We start from the raw sequence: 14681 nt of genomic DNA, 5'->3' as shown, positions 1-14681 counted from the left end.
TAAAACGAGAGCTTGCTTTTTATTTTAATTTAAAGTTGAATTAACTGATAAGTCGAGTGTTCAATTTTATATGAAAATAAAGAACACAAACATGTGCTACATATTATTTTTATGTAAAATAAATATCTTTTTAATATTTCTATTTTTGAAAGACAAAGGCTCTAAGAAACAAGTGCCGTACAAATAGCTCATTTATTGTTTTTTATACATATTTACAAATCGCGAAATACAAAAAGAAACTTATAAATTAAATAACCGCACTTTACCAGGCATTATTTACAATGGAATTACAAAAAATTACAGTTTCATTTTATAATGTTCGTTCTTACGAAATAATCCAAAAGATAAAAATATCCAATCGTTCTAAGAAACCCGTATCTTACGAACATTATATTTGTAAAAACCACGACAGTTTAAAGATATATTCACTACATCTACGCTTTATTTTATTTTTTTTTGCATTCAAAATTTGATTAAGAAACTTAGTATTTACTACATAATGCTTCTAGCATTTTATAATAACAATATTTAAGATCGAACTCCATGTCGTACCAGTAATTGACGGCGAGGCAGCCGTGGCTCTGCGCCACGTGGTGGTACCACAGGCTGGGGAGATACAGGCAGTCACCCTTGCGCACACGCACCCTGTATAAATGAGCCTTACCGAACCTCGGGTACCTTGATAAGTCCGGATTTAAAGGATCTAAAAAAAAAACTTATGTACAATCGCAGAAATCCACGGTGTACCACTTACAGAAAAAGCTACAATCATTAGAACGTTTTGAAGACACGCGAAACAAAAATCAATACAATGCAGCTTATAAATGTATTTTACGAAAAGTCGGTTAGTGATACATGGCTAGTTTCTTTTTATAATTATCCCTTTATTTGTACTAAATACTATCTAATCATTTGTAGGAAGAAATTGAGTTTGTCTTGTAACAATGAACAAGGCATTATCCTAAAGTGGAACACTGCTAATTTCCCGAACTGTACATATAAAAGAGATACTTACCAATACATATCCATGGTATTGTTTGATCCGATTTGTCTATACTTAACTCCTCTTTACTCTCTTTGATGTCAGAATCTTTTAAGATAAGTGGTTGTATGTGCCATTTATTATCCATTCTTTTGAATTCAGCTTGTGGGTATTGTTTGTATGGTACATAGGGTAAATCCGTGGGAGGAATTAGTATGAAGTCTTTGTATCCATCGATCACACAGTAAATGTTCTCGTATGGATCTTTGTGCACTGGAATTTAAAGATAATTTATTGAGCGTTTGTATAAAATGAAATATTTTTAATTTTACTCGCCAGTTACTAATATAATCTATGCTAATATTAAAAGAGGAAATATGTATTTTGGTATGTATATAAATAACTCAAAAAACACTAGGCTGATTTCAAATTTATTTCACTAAAAAGCTATATTCGAGAGTAAAAAGGCTATATCTCTTATTATTTTTTAATTCCACGCGAACAAAGTCGCGAGCAACAGTTGATATTTTACAGTTGGTATAAAAAAATTACGGACCTCTTAATTCCATTAGAAGTCATAGTTTTTAGGGCCTATTAAATTTTCTCCATTTTAGCACTTATATAACTCCAGCCAATAATAGGCTATTTAATCATGCTCTGTCTAGTAATTTCTATAGATGTCAAAAAAAACACTTACTAGAAGTGACAGCTCTCTCATCCCCCATCCAAAAATTAACAGCGTCAGGTTTTTTATTGAATGCTTCTGTAGCAAAGTCTATGTCAGGAACCACATCTTGTATTAATTCTGGAAAGTCTTCTGTCAAATTGGAATTCTGACGTTGAATATATGGTATTATGTTTTCACTGCAATACAGTTTATATGAGAACAAAATTCACTGTTTTTAATGTGACAAAAATATGGTTCAACATGTTTTGTCAGTGAAAATGTACAGAACACAGTGTTTACCTTATTTTTAATGTTTCAATAAAAAGTTTAACATGAGTGTTGGTGGCTTAGGAATTGAGGACTTAACTTGTAATGCAGATACTGGGTTTGATTCCCGCCATGTAGCAATTTTTTCTAATTTCTAATTTCATATGTACATTCCATGACTTTCAAACATCAAGATGCAACCAGGACATATCATCGAAGTTCAAAGATATTTGTGAAGTCAACTCACAGTCAAGTGTATTTGACTATTAGTTACCCATAAGTTAGGGTACACCTCAGAGAGCTCCTATGGAACTGATGTGAAACTTAAATTTTTAGACTGTTTTATTGATACCTTTTATTTTCCAGCATATCCAGGAATTCTCCCATAGGCATGTCCACTTCATATGGCGTCACAAAATATTCTACACCATTGTGATCCTTTGTTATTCCATCGGCTAAGCCATTTGGTGTCATTGCTACCGGTACTTTCTTATTACTGAAGTTTTTTCTGGAATCAAGATAATCTTGTATGTATTCCTATTTTTAAAAATTACTACAATGAATGCCGAGCTAAACTATTCTGATAAGAGATGAATTGGCTATTTTAACTTAAATTATCAAAAGTAGGTAATGTTTTTTGAATTTCACAAAATAAGCCAAATCTTTAAAAGTATTCTTTGTAGCTCAATGTTTGGCCATTTGGTATCCTGCCAACCCCACTTTTGTTAAAAAGATGCATGTCTGAAAGATAACCTTACCTAAAATATTCAATATTCCATTTTAATGTTGCTGGCCATTTAGAACAACCGCCTCTAATAACTACAGGAATATTTTTCGCTACATACTCTCGATGAAATTCAAGTGAATCAATAACATCGATTTCTTGTATTGAATCTCCAAGATAAAGTGCTACAAATAAGAACTGCGTAGAATAAAGATTTTTTTACCTCAAATATAGACATAAATAGAAAGAAATTACCGGTAGATTCCTCATTGAGGATTTTTAATGCTTTTGCTATCCTATCAGTCATGATTTAGGTTATAAATTTTGTAAATAAACACACGTCAATGGCACTTTGACAACTATCAAAGACCAACCTACCAAGTTAAATTGTTACCAAATGTAACGAACACAATTTGTATTAATTTTTTTTTTGCCTGATTAATGGATTTTTAAGTAACAAATCATTTATGTTAACCTAGTTTTTTATTCTTGCTTTACTGCATATTTGATTATTATCAAGAAAAATGAAGAATTCGTAAAAATTTAAATACTTTATTACAAAATACATGGTAAATTAAACAAACATGGACTAAATATATTTCATTGGCATAGGTTTCTTCAAAATTCCCTTAATAGGTCCGGAGCTCATTTCATTACCCGATGAAGGTGGTGGTTCAGATGGAGGTACGAAACTCTCGCGCGGTATTGGCTGAGCCCGTAACAACGGTCGAGGCATAAAGCCGTAGGTTGAATCAATAATTGTAACTGTGAAATATAAAGAATAAAACCAACATTTCAGGAAATGTCTCTTTCCTTACAAATATGTGTTACTGTAAGAAATGTATTTAGTAAATATCATTGTATAAATGTGAATGTTCACACAGTTGAAGTGAAGAAGATTCTCTTTTTAAATTGTAAGATTCTCTAATTAAAAAATTACTGTCAGTTTTCAATATTTGGGGGAGTACAAGAAAATCATAAAAAAGTAAAGTTCATTACGTCTAGGATGTCCTTTTGGTTGTTCTCCCATAGTAATAGCACTTTGCGTAGAACCTCTCATCATATTGAGATCAAAGAAATCTTCCACGCCTTGTTTGGACATATCTATCTTGTTCCGAAAGTTCATTTGACGTAATCGCACAGCTTTGTCAAAGCTTCGTAGGAAAGTTTTTGATGTAGAGTGGATCGCTACGGTGTCGAGAATGCCTTTACAAACAAAAGTAATGCAAGATTAATCTCGAAGCTAATACCACACAAAATCCGTTCAACTTTTAAGATTATCAGAACCAAATTGGTAATAAAATTATAATTTAAATGAACACTCACGTAATTGGGCACATCGTGCAATAATCAGTTCTTTATATCTATGTTTCTTTGTCATGGGGTTACCAGTAAAGTTTGCGTCAACCAAACAAATTAGGGTGCAAAGATCGTCCGCAGTTGCCTAAGTAGTAACAGTAACATACTCCTTAATGGTTTATAAATAGTTTTTGATGTAAACCGTATTAAAAATAGTAAAAAGTCAACCTGAACATCTTCGAGTCTGTTTTTCGATGCATTTAAAACTTCCAGACATCGTAACGGCTTTACCCACGCCATATCCGTTAGCTTATTTTCTGAGACGTTTAAAATCTTCAACGTGGTCTGGAAACAAAGATGCAGTAGATAAAACTGTACAAGTAATAAAAAAAATCCAACTAGTAAAGGAAGAATATGGAGGAAAGTAATTTTTTACAATATCTAAAAAAATAAATAAACAATACTTACACCAATAGCCAGCATAGTTCTTGGATCAAAGCATAACGCGTCCGGTCCGTCTGAATTTTGCTTTTCAATATGAAATTCTTCTAAATATTTTAAACCCGTCATATTTTCAACAACGCAGATACAATTACTGCCAAGGTACAGCTTCTTCAGTTTTGTTAGTTTGTCCAAACCCTCGATTTTAGATATTCTATTCCATTGTAAATGTAGATGCGTCAAATTGTACATTTCATTCAGGTTCTCAATTTTGTATAAGTAATTATTGTGATAGTATGCGTATATCACATGTGTGGGATGCCTAGTTTTAGGCTAAAACAACAATAACTTCGTAATTTTTTTTATTACTGTATGAACCACTATCAAATACTCGAACGCTAACATTTCAATAAACCTTGTTAATTCATAAAATGCACTATAGTGATTAGAAATTCATTAAATTTACGGAACTTACAATTGTTGTGAGATTTTTTTCAAACATAAACAGGTGTGTTTCCCTTTTGTTTAAGTCACTCTTCTTCATTATTCTTAACTTTTTTGCTTCTTTGCGCAATAATTCTTCATTTTCTTTGAAATCTTTTAAGTTATTTGCCTTATTCATTCTCAAAAATAAATGGAATACTAAAACTTTCTATTCAATGGTGTCTTGTTGGTGTTTTTGCGATTGATTATTGATTAAATAAATTTGAAAATGGCGCAATGTGACTTTGATTATTTTTTGTCAAGATAGGGCAAGGGTAACTTTCAAGTACCATATAATTTTTATACTTGGTTTATTGATAGATTCTGTTTATTGAAATAATGTATTTAACATAATAATAAGTACTATAAAAGCAACAAATGTTTTCAAAATATCTCCGACGAATAAGGTCCATTTAGCTTTATTGCATACTCTGTCCTGTTGTTTTTAAGGTATGCCGACGTTACTGTCAATGTCAAATTCTCAATATTTTTTGCGTCAAGTTAACAATAAAAATAGTGTTTATACAATTTTAAAGTAAAAACCGGGTTTTATATATTTTTTGGATATATCGAAGCATAAAGGAGGTAAGTAACTAATAACCGCCGTGTCCAAATTAAATAAAACCAATTATTAAAAAAATAGTCTGTTAATATTTGTTTTAGCAAAATGGGTGAACGATACAACATTCACAGCCAGTTAGAGCATCTTCAGAGTAAATATATCGGCACGGGGCATGCAGATACTACAAAATACGAGTGGTTAACGAATCAACATCGCGACTCGTGTTGCAGCTATATGGGACATCCGGATTTACTTAGCTATTTTGCTATAGTTGAAAACGAGTCTAAGGCGCGAGTTAAATTTAACCTTATGGAAAAAATGCTACAGCCTTGTGGACCACCACCAGAAAAACCGGAAGACTGAGTATCTATGGTGGATGTACAAACATTTTGATCATAAGTGTACACTTGTGAACTTATTTTTAACAATAAATGTAAGTTGTAAACACAGGTATTTTAAATATGTCAATGTGATATAATATCTGATATTCCTCCTCCTTCTGCAAAACCTCAAACAACTTCAAACATTTATAAATCTGTTTATGTTTATGTTATTAATAAAGGTTTTGTGTTTTTATATGTAGCTAGCTTCCGCTCCCGATTTCGTCTGCTTAGAAATAAAATTTTAAAAAGTGAGTAACTTGTATGTTATTCCAGGCTCAGCTGTTTAGTCTAGAAATTTAAACATTCGTTACTACAATAAACGAACTCAAAAACTGGGCCTATTTGAAAAATTCTATAACCATTATGCTACATTATTACTAAAATTATCAAGAAAAAGACACAAATAAGATTTAGCTTTTAATGATTTTTGCCATAAATTATATTTTTCATCAAGTATATCTTCTATGTCTTTAACACTCTCTTGTAAGATCTGTTGCTGTTTTACATTCTTAACAACATTACGGACAACAACTTTCTGTATATTTGGTACAAGTTCTTTGCATTCTTTTTCAAGAATATCCATTGCTTTTATCACACATGCTGTCTCCAATGAACCTATTTGTGTAAAGCTTGTTATTTGACTTAATTCTGAAAGCATAGACAATGTTATAACTCCATGATTGATTTCTTTTGATTCCGGACTTTTCATTGCCAGTTCCTCTTCTTCCTCGTTAGGAACTACAAACATCTTGTCTTCGACGATTGCCATAGAAGATGCTGTTATCATATCATACATGGGAACTGCAGCATCAACAAGTGCTAAACTCGCAGCATTTATTGCAGCAGCTAGACATGAGCCATCATTCTCTATGATATAAACAAAGACATCGATCTGAAAAATTGAAGTTTCATTAGTCACTAATATTATAAAGAGGAAATATTTGTATTTTAGGATTTTTGTATGTATTAAAATAACTCAAAAATTCTTTCAACATTAAAAAATTATGTTACGAGTAAGATAGGCTAGATATGTTTTTTATTCTTTTTTATTTTGACTGTGGCCCAAGTCGTGAGCAACAGCTAGTTAGAAATAAATAGAAACAACACAACTTTTATTCATCAACCTGACACCTTTCTCACCATTTCAACATTCATATGTATGTATTAAATGTGTGTAAATCAGTTCTGAAGTTTAACAGATCAGCTCACATAATCTGGAACTGCTGAGCTGTGGCTCAATAAAATAATTAGCAGTTAACTCAACATTATGTACTATAATGCTGGGAGCCATTAACTGTCCAGTGACATGCAGTTCACATGAACAAGTATAAATGAGCTGATCTGCAATACATCAATTTTAATTGAGTTACCCATGACTGTGCATGCATAGTTGTGAACTTCGAGTGCCTTTATGTTTTTTTTTTCAAATAAAAAAAATAACCTGATAATTAGGGAACAAATGTCTGCAGACTGCTGGCTCTATAGCTTGTCTTAAAGCTTCAGACAGAGCTTTGTCTTCGGCATCTGGAGCAGGTGGTCGACGTTGCGAAGAGCAAGAGAATGGAGCAAACTTAACTTCACAATATATTTGCCCAAGATGACTGAAATGTGTGAATGTCACATTATAATTAAATATGATACCCAAATTATTAACATTTGTTGACTTACTAACCTGAATTCATTCTGATGAGGTATTTCTCTAGGATCAAATACCGAACAGACAACTTTTGTGTTTTTAATTTCTACATACGACGATCCTTTTGCTTGGGATATCGTATCTGTTTTAGCAACTAAAAATAAAAATGTGTTAGTATTAACCTTATAGTTATCAATTAAAACGTAGTTAGTAATAAAATACATACAAAATTTACACGCTCTTTCTGATTCCTCTGATGCTTCTTCATCTTTCAGATTATTTTTTTCAAGCAGTTCACTTAATTGTTCATCGTAATTCTTTAAAAAGTCTGGTGTAAATCGTTTGTAAGATACACTATCTTCTGGACCATTAAATCTTCTGTAATCCAGAGGCATTTTATATTCTAACCGCTTTACAAGTTTCGTTTACTTGTTTGGATTTTGGAATTATGGACGATCAATTGACTCTGACATTGACATTTGACAAACGCATGTGCGGAGAAGAAAACCAAAGAGCAAAGTTAAAAGCGGCCGAAAGCCGTGTTTGGCAGTAAGTTTACTCTTTGAAGTTAAAATGACATTGACAAGTGACAACGAAACTGACAATGTTTTAGCGAATTGTCACGTTGTCGTAATTTTTTAGATCAAGTAAAAAATGTATATTTCAAATTGAATTAAATGAAGTTTTGTGTATAATTTTAACTTAGCAAAATGTATTAGCTAGTGTCTTAAGTTGTGGTCAGATTCTTTAGAATAAAAGAAACTACCAGGGATAAGTAAAAAGTGAGTTAGATTTCTTAGCATCATATTTGTTGGCATTGGCATTCACCAATGAGCCGGTGACGTTGGTTCCTGCTGTGGTCATGGTTCTTAGATATGCACTATTGGCTGTATGGAAATAACCTTCGTCTTAAAAAAACTTGTAAAGTTGTTTTATCTTTAGACGTATAAAGCCATTAGTGTTGACGACAGGGTATTATTTTACAACTCTATTGCACTTTTGCATGTAAGTGTGTATACGTGTGTGTTTTCTATTTTATTAGTGTATTGTTCTCATAATCGTTTTTATACCTTCAATACATTTTATATCTTTATTGCAGGTTCAAAATGCTGAAGCTACGGACGGTTTGTTTGGTGATTCTTGCCTCGTTTGTGACATGGGCCATGTCCAAAGTGGAAGGACAGGATCTGTCACATTCATCATCACCATCACCTACTGCTGAAGTAAGTGATGTAGAACCTGTTAAATTTAATTTAATTGTTTCTATTAAGCATTACCTGTTCTTGCATACATTTAATTGCCAATGTCAAAAATAATATTGGACAAGAATGAGTAAGCTTCATTAAACAAAATGTACAAAAGTACATTTAAAACTTATGTAATGTGATTATTTTTGCACATTGTTAATAAAACGGAGAAGTCAGATTAGAAAACTATAATTACTGTAACATAGAAACTATTCCAATTCATTTGATAAAATAATTCATAGTTCAATGAAATAATCCTACAATCTTGGGTCCTAATAAATTCAATTTAAATGATTTATAATTAACTACATAAAAACATTTTTAATCATAAATTTATTTTAAAAAAAGACACATTTGTATTATCAATTTTATCTATTTGAAACAAATTCATAGACAAGTAAATAATCAAATCAACATTAAAAATTAATCTATATTTTGGATTGTTGTGGAAATTATAATAGTAAAGTTACTAAATTTTGTTAATTGTTAGTATTTTCCAATGGGCCTTTCAAGCCATGAAATGATCAAACCAGTGATTTTTTTTCCTATTGGGCTGTTTGATTGTATGAATTCATATCAGTTTAATGAAAAAAATTCCATCGGTTTGATTAACAAGTGGGGTGATCAGCAAATCAGGAAACACACTCAATTTTTAATCTAAAAATGGACTTGAAAGATGATGTAACACTCTTTCTCTTCCTAGCTAGTATCCCTTATGATACTGGAGTCAGCTTTCTCTGTTATTCTACTCTACTTTACTCTATTTAAGACATCCTCTTCCAAAACTTGGCACCACACATCTCTCAACACCACAGATTCCCACCGTGATTTGGGTCTGCCCTTAACACTTTGACTGGAATGCTGCAGTGCATATGTTATTACACTATTGATCTAATTATTAAAGTTAATATAAATATAATATAGTAATATAATCATATCATACTTCATACTAATATTATTAATGCGAAAGTTTAGATGGATGCATGGATGGATTGATGGATGGATGTTTGTTAGAGTTTGCAGCATAAATGGCTGAACGGATTTCGATGAAATTTGGTATAGATGTAGAGGACAGTCTGGAAGAACACAAAGGCTACTTACTTTTGTTTTTTTAATTCCATGCGGACGGAGTCACGTGCGAAAGCTAGTATAATATAAATGTAATATATTGGTTAGAACAGTTTATTAATAGTAATCAGTTGTAGATATAGTTATTCCATCTTCAAAGTAGCTATAAGCTATTATCTATAAAGATTATTGCATGTCCTGTAACTGATAATTATAAGTGGTTCTGGCTACATTTTACATATAAAAATTTAATACAATTGTATTCCTTATAAAAATGAATAAACCAAGGTTTTATTTTTTTTACTAATGTTTTAATTATTAATGAACTGTAAACAAGCAAGCAAGCATCTTTATTTATAACCCTGAGTTTTTTTTAGTTAGTACATACAAACAAGCAATAAAGTTTTCTTTGGTGTTATGACCATATTAAAATTGTACTCTTAATAATTAGTAAAGTATTATTAAATAGTAGTCTTCCACTTGTATCAGAGTAAAAGTTGAATTAATTACTCATAAGTTGCGACTCGATTGTTCTCTTATCATGTAAATGTTGTTCTAAATATGTATTGTGATGTCATCCTGCAAACGGTGCATCCCCCATGTTGATTTGAGGTAGACAACACATCTGCAATTTAAGTGCTCCTGCTTGTTTGTCATCATATTTTATGGAAAACAAAACATAAATCAAAATCAACAAATGTGCTATGTAAATATACTAAGGCTAAATTATAATTTTTATTAATATTATTTAGTTGAACAAGGAAAGAACCTTTTGTAAAGTAAATACCCTTGATGCGCAGTAGACCGTGCAATTTTTTACACAAAAATGCTAGTTTTATATTATTTGGAACATTTTTTCCAAACTCTTATAATATTGAAATTAAAAAAACTACGCTTTTAACGCCATCTGTCCATACAATAACGAAGATTGTTCCTTTGCAGATTGACTAAATTAGTTAACTTGAAATTAAAATAGATGGCGTTTTAGGCAAAAATAATTTATAAAAAAACAATTTGCAAAACATTTCATTTGTATTTTTGCTATTTAAAATCAATAGGTGAATTATTTTATCGAGGCTGTCTATTATAAATGTTGTGCATTCAGTCATGAAGAGAGCGACAAGGTATTAGTACAGACTTACAATATGCAATTGTATCTTCCATTTAATTAAACGCATGCAAATTATTGATGAGGCCATTGTAAATAATAAATCATGTTCTTCCCCATGAAAACCGCAACAGCGTTATAACATATTGTATGACGTCATCTTAACTGCCACAACTATATGATCTCTAAAGTTATCTTTGAAAAATCCTTTCCTTCCTGACAAATGATCTTCCTATTATAATGGCGTTATTTAAATAGGATATTACACATTGGAGAACTTTAGTTAGGAGCGTGGTACACGAGTAGAGGTAGACCTAGAAAGAGACGGATGGATTGCGTGAAAGGTGACATGATCAAGAAATGAGTGACTGAAATGACGGAAGATAGAAGACGAAGGGTAGGATAAGGACAATGAGTTGATATTGGCATCCCATTTATTTTCTTTGAAATCAAAAGAGAGAGCATGTGTCTGGTGTCACTGTAATGGAATTTACAGTTTTTTTTTTACTTTACGACAGAGTTTATGGTTATTATAAAGAACAAATTATGAAATAGTATTCTTGTTCCGTTAGTTTTAGCTGAAACTTTAATCCGAATTATCTCAGTTACGTTGTTAATTTTCAATCGATTTGATCGATTTCCCATGAATCGTGCAACACTAATAAATCGATTATTGACGGATTAAAAATCTTTTTATGAATAAAAAATTTAAATATTATTCAACAAATCATTTTCTTCATCGGTGCTTCGATTTATATAAGTACATAATACTAATACGATTTATATAAGTAAATGCTGCAACTGCAACAACATCTTAACTTTGCGCTGTTGTTAAAATTAAATTAAATTGAGCATTTCGGTTTAAGTACAGTGAAAAGTTGTTATTCTGATTTGTTATTTATTTTGTCAATGTGATAAGCTAAATTTTTTGGTGTTTAATTAGTGCAATAAAGTGATATTAATCAATCGTTATACGTAAGTTAAACAAACCGTGAAGGGTATTTGCGGCAAACACAGCTGTTTACTTAAACGCGTAAGCGACGCGTTATACATGGCGCTTACGTCGTTTTGAACGGAAGAATCATCGAGCTACAGTGCACAGACGGTTTCGCTTAATTACCACTTTACGTTTTATAAGTTTATACTTTACAAAACTAATACGATGGAGATTGCCGATAAATGCGCCGCTTGTTTAAATGAGTTAATTGATAGTTCTGCAATGCATTGTACATGCTGTAAAGAGCAGTATCATTTGTTATGCCTTAACCTGTCACAGAATGAATACAATGCCTTTACCGATGACTTTATAACAAAGTGGACATGCGATACGTGCCGCAGCAAGGGCCGCAAGGGCGGCGATAAAACAAACACCCCAGTACGGGGCGTGTCATCGCCTCAGCTCGAATTCGTTACCCAGCGTACTAAGCCGCGCCCAGGGCCTAGTGTATTATTTTTAACTGCCAGCGACATTCGAGAAATAATCCGCGATGAGCTTAACTTTTTCAAGCAACAAATTAACCCACAGCTTGTTGAAGTCGCTAACGCAGTGTCCACTCTGCAAGCTACCATATCGTTTTTTAATAGTGAACTTGAGGCGATGAAAGCGTCACAGGCCGCGCAGGCCTCAAAATTACAAAACATGCAGGAAGAAAACACCTCCTTACGATCCGCTGTCCAATCACTTTCGGCACGACTTGAGCAAATGGACCAAAACTCACGCTCTGCAAATATCGAAATACAATGCGTTCCTGAACATAAGCAGGAGAACCTCGTGAATATGGTGCAGCAACTTGGCAAAGTAATCAAGTGTCCAGTCAGTGACACTCATATTCAATACTGCACCAGGCTAGCCAAGATGAACAGTTCGTCCTCCCGTCCGCGCTCCATTTTACTCAAGCTTAGTAGCCCACGACTCCGTGATGATTTTCTAGCTGCTGCCAGCAAATTTAATAAAAATAATCCGGATGACAAGCTAAAGTCTAGTCACTTGGGTATCGGCGGTGATAAGAAGGCTGTTTTTGTAGGCGAACACCTTACTCCTGCGTTAAAATCATTGCACGCCGCAGCCCGTACCAAAGCAAAGGAACTTAAGTACAAATTTGTCTGGATTCGTGACGGAAGGATCTTCATGCGGAAGAACGAAGAATCGAATTTTATCCATGTCAAAAATTTAGACGTGCTTCATAATTTGTCATAATACCGCTAAAATTGCTTACTTTTTACTTAAGGGCATGTTAACAATTTATTATCAAAATGTCAGAGGCTTAAGAACAAAAACTCAGGATGTGTTTAATAATGTAATTTGTAATGATTTTGATATTATAGTTTTTACAGAAACATGGCTAAATAGTAGTATTTGCGACAATGAGCTGTTCGATAACCGTTACGTAGTACATAGGCGCGATCGTGAAACTAGCGGCTTCCACAATAAAAAAGGGGGAGGTGGCGTCTTAATAGCAGTCTCAAAGCGACTAACGTCTGTTCGTATGCACGCTTATGAATCCGATTGCGAGGATCTTTGGATTAAATTGGAGCTGCACAACAGCAAAGGTAAAATAGAGAATTTTTATTTATGCGGTATTTATATTCCCCCTCCCGTACAAAAACACATTTTAGAACATTTTATAATTAATTCCAACCGTACCATCGAAAAACACGGCACCAATACTATAGTCGTTGGTGACTTCAACTTGAGCAACGTCACTTGGAACAGGGCGGATAACAGTAAAGTCATACCGGTATTGTCTAACAGTTTTATGTATAACACGCTGATAGATTTTATGTCGTTAAACGGGCTTCATCAATATAACTTTGAGTTAAACAACAAAGACAAAATTCTGGATTTAATACTCAGCACCATTACAATCTCTCAACTAAATGTATGCGCTAACCCTCTGTCAATTATAGATCCCTCTCACCCCCCGTTGGAACTTGGCATAACACTAAATTCACAAGATAAGCTGCCTTCAATCTCCGAACCTAGGTACTATTTTCACAGAGCTAATTATACAGAAATTACTAACGAATTATCGAATATTTCTTGGGATGAAGAATTGTCTAAATGCCTCACAGTAGACGAGATGGTTACGGTCTTCTACAAACTACTCAGGCCAATAATAGCTAAGCACGTGCCGAAACGTACACCGCGAAACAACAAGTATCCTGTATGGTTCTCCATCCCATTGATCAAAATTTTAAAAGAGAAATTCAAGTTTCGCCAAAAGTTTCGCAAATACGGTAACCCTCGCGACCTACTGACCTTTCAATTACTTAGGGAGAGAAGTAACAGAATTTATAAATTAAATTACAACAGATATTTGCAACAGTTAGAAGCCTCTTTGTCATCGAATCCTAAATACATATGGACATTTCTAAAGCATAAAAGAAAAGGCAGTAGCACTTATCCTGCCATAATGTCGGCCGGACATCGTACTGCCACCAATGGACCCGATATTTGTGATCTTTTCGCAACGCAATTCTCATTAGTTTATGACCACACTACTTCCACTCATCTTCCTAGTAAAGACGAACTCTGTACGCCTAATATTTCAAATTTTTTGTCGTCCCTATCCGTTACCAAAGATCAAGTTTACAGAGTGTTAAAAAGACTTGACTATAAGAAAGGAGCCGGCTCCGACGGTATACCGGCTGTATTTGTCGTCAACTGTGCTAATGAGTTGGCTTCCCCTCTATGTTCAATCTTTAATAAGTCCCTTACCACTGGAGTTTTTCCAGCAGCTTGGAAAGATGCTTTAGTTATTCCTCTCTTAAAAAGTGGCGATGCCAGCTGCGTTGGTAATTATAGACCTATATC

At 33.1% G+C, this 14681-nt stretch overlaps 4 protein-coding genes across 4 annotated transcripts in view; 2 read left to right on the top strand and 2 right to left on the bottom strand.

The window, feature by feature from the left end:
* The window catches only part of LOC106111711 (disintegrin and metalloproteinase domain-containing protein 10-like), a 6025-nt gene extending 5981 nt beyond the window's left edge, over window positions 1-44 (top strand). Inside the window, exon 11 of the mRNA XM_013293854.1 lies at window positions 36-44. Within this exon, the coding sequence (XP_013149308.1) occupies window positions 36-44 (9 nt within the window). The remainder of the gene's footprint in view (window positions 1-35) is intronic.
* Window positions 45-167: 123 nt separating this feature from the next.
* Window positions 168-5091, bottom strand: LOC106111947. Its single transcript, XM_013294156.1, has 10 exons — window positions 4856-5091; window positions 4408-4713; window positions 4168-4284; window positions 3967-4084; window positions 3640-3846; window positions 3322-3405; window positions 2269-2422; window positions 1680-1846; window positions 1016-1255; window positions 168-703 (listed from the first exon to the last, which is right to left on the bottom strand). Exons 1-10 carry the CDS (start codon window positions 5000-5002, stop codon window positions 483-485), a joined length of 1761 nt encoding a protein of 586 aa, XP_013149610.1. The 5' UTR covers window positions 5003-5091; the 3' UTR covers window positions 168-482.
* Window positions 5092-6154: 1063 nt separating this feature from the next.
* LOC106111946 (exosome complex component MTR3) lies at window positions 6155-7926 on the bottom strand. The gene is made up of 4 exons (XM_013294155.1): window positions 7671-7926; window positions 7481-7598; window positions 7250-7409; window positions 6155-6700 (listed from the first exon to the last, which is right to left on the bottom strand). Exons 1-4 carry the CDS (start codon window positions 7837-7839, stop codon window positions 6170-6172), a joined length of 978 nt encoding a protein of 325 aa, XP_013149609.1. The 5' UTR covers window positions 7840-7926; the 3' UTR covers window positions 6155-6169.
* Window positions 7927-11676: 3750 nt separating this feature from the next.
* LOC106111794 lies at window positions 11677-13075 on the top strand. The gene has a single exon (XM_013293948.1). The coding sequence runs from the start codon at window positions 12030-12032 to the stop codon at window positions 13062-13064; it is 1035 nt and encodes a 344-aa protein (XP_013149402.1). The 5' UTR covers window positions 11677-12029; the 3' UTR covers window positions 13065-13075.
* Window positions 13076-14681: the final 1606 nt, after the last annotated feature.

This window comes from Papilio polytes, unplaced genomic scaffold (assembly GCF_000836215.1).
Source record: "Papilio polytes unplaced genomic scaffold, Ppol_1.0 DF824146.1, whole genome shotgun sequence".
In the NCBI taxonomy this organism is placed as follows: Eukaryota; Metazoa; Arthropoda; class Insecta; order Lepidoptera; family Papilionidae; genus Papilio; species Papilio polytes.
The sequence above is the reverse complement of the archived record's forward strand: the minus strand, read 5'-3'. Positions and strand labels throughout refer to the sequence as shown.

Coding starts and splice junctions, on each gene's coding strand:
- LOC106111947 (XM_013294156.1), bottom strand. CDS start 5,002: ATGAATAAGGCAAATAACTTAAAAGATTTCAAAGAAAATGAAGAATTA. Junction 4,085..4,167: donor ACAGACTCGAAGATGTTCAG/GTTGACTTTTTA, acceptor GTTACTACTTAG/GCAACTGCGGACGATCTTTG. Junction 1,256..1,679: donor TGAGAGAGCTGTCACTTCTA/GTAAGTGTTTTT, acceptor TTTAAATTCCAG/TGCACAAAGATCCATACGAG.
- LOC106111946 (XM_013294155.1), bottom strand. CDS start 7,839: ATGCCTCTGGATTACAGAAGATTTAATGGTCCAGAAGATAGTGTATCT. Junction 7,599..7,670: donor AGAAAGAGCGTGTAAATTTT/GTATGTATTTTA, acceptor TTTTATTTTTAG/TTGCTAAAACAGATACGATA. Junction 6,701..7,249: donor ATTTGTTCCCTAATTATCAG/GTTATTTTTTTT, acceptor TCAATTTTTCAG/ATCGATGTCTTTGTTTATAT.
- LOC106111794 (XM_013293948.1), top strand. CDS start 12,030: ATGGAGATTGCCGATAAATGCGCCGCTTGTTTAAATGAGTTAATTGAT.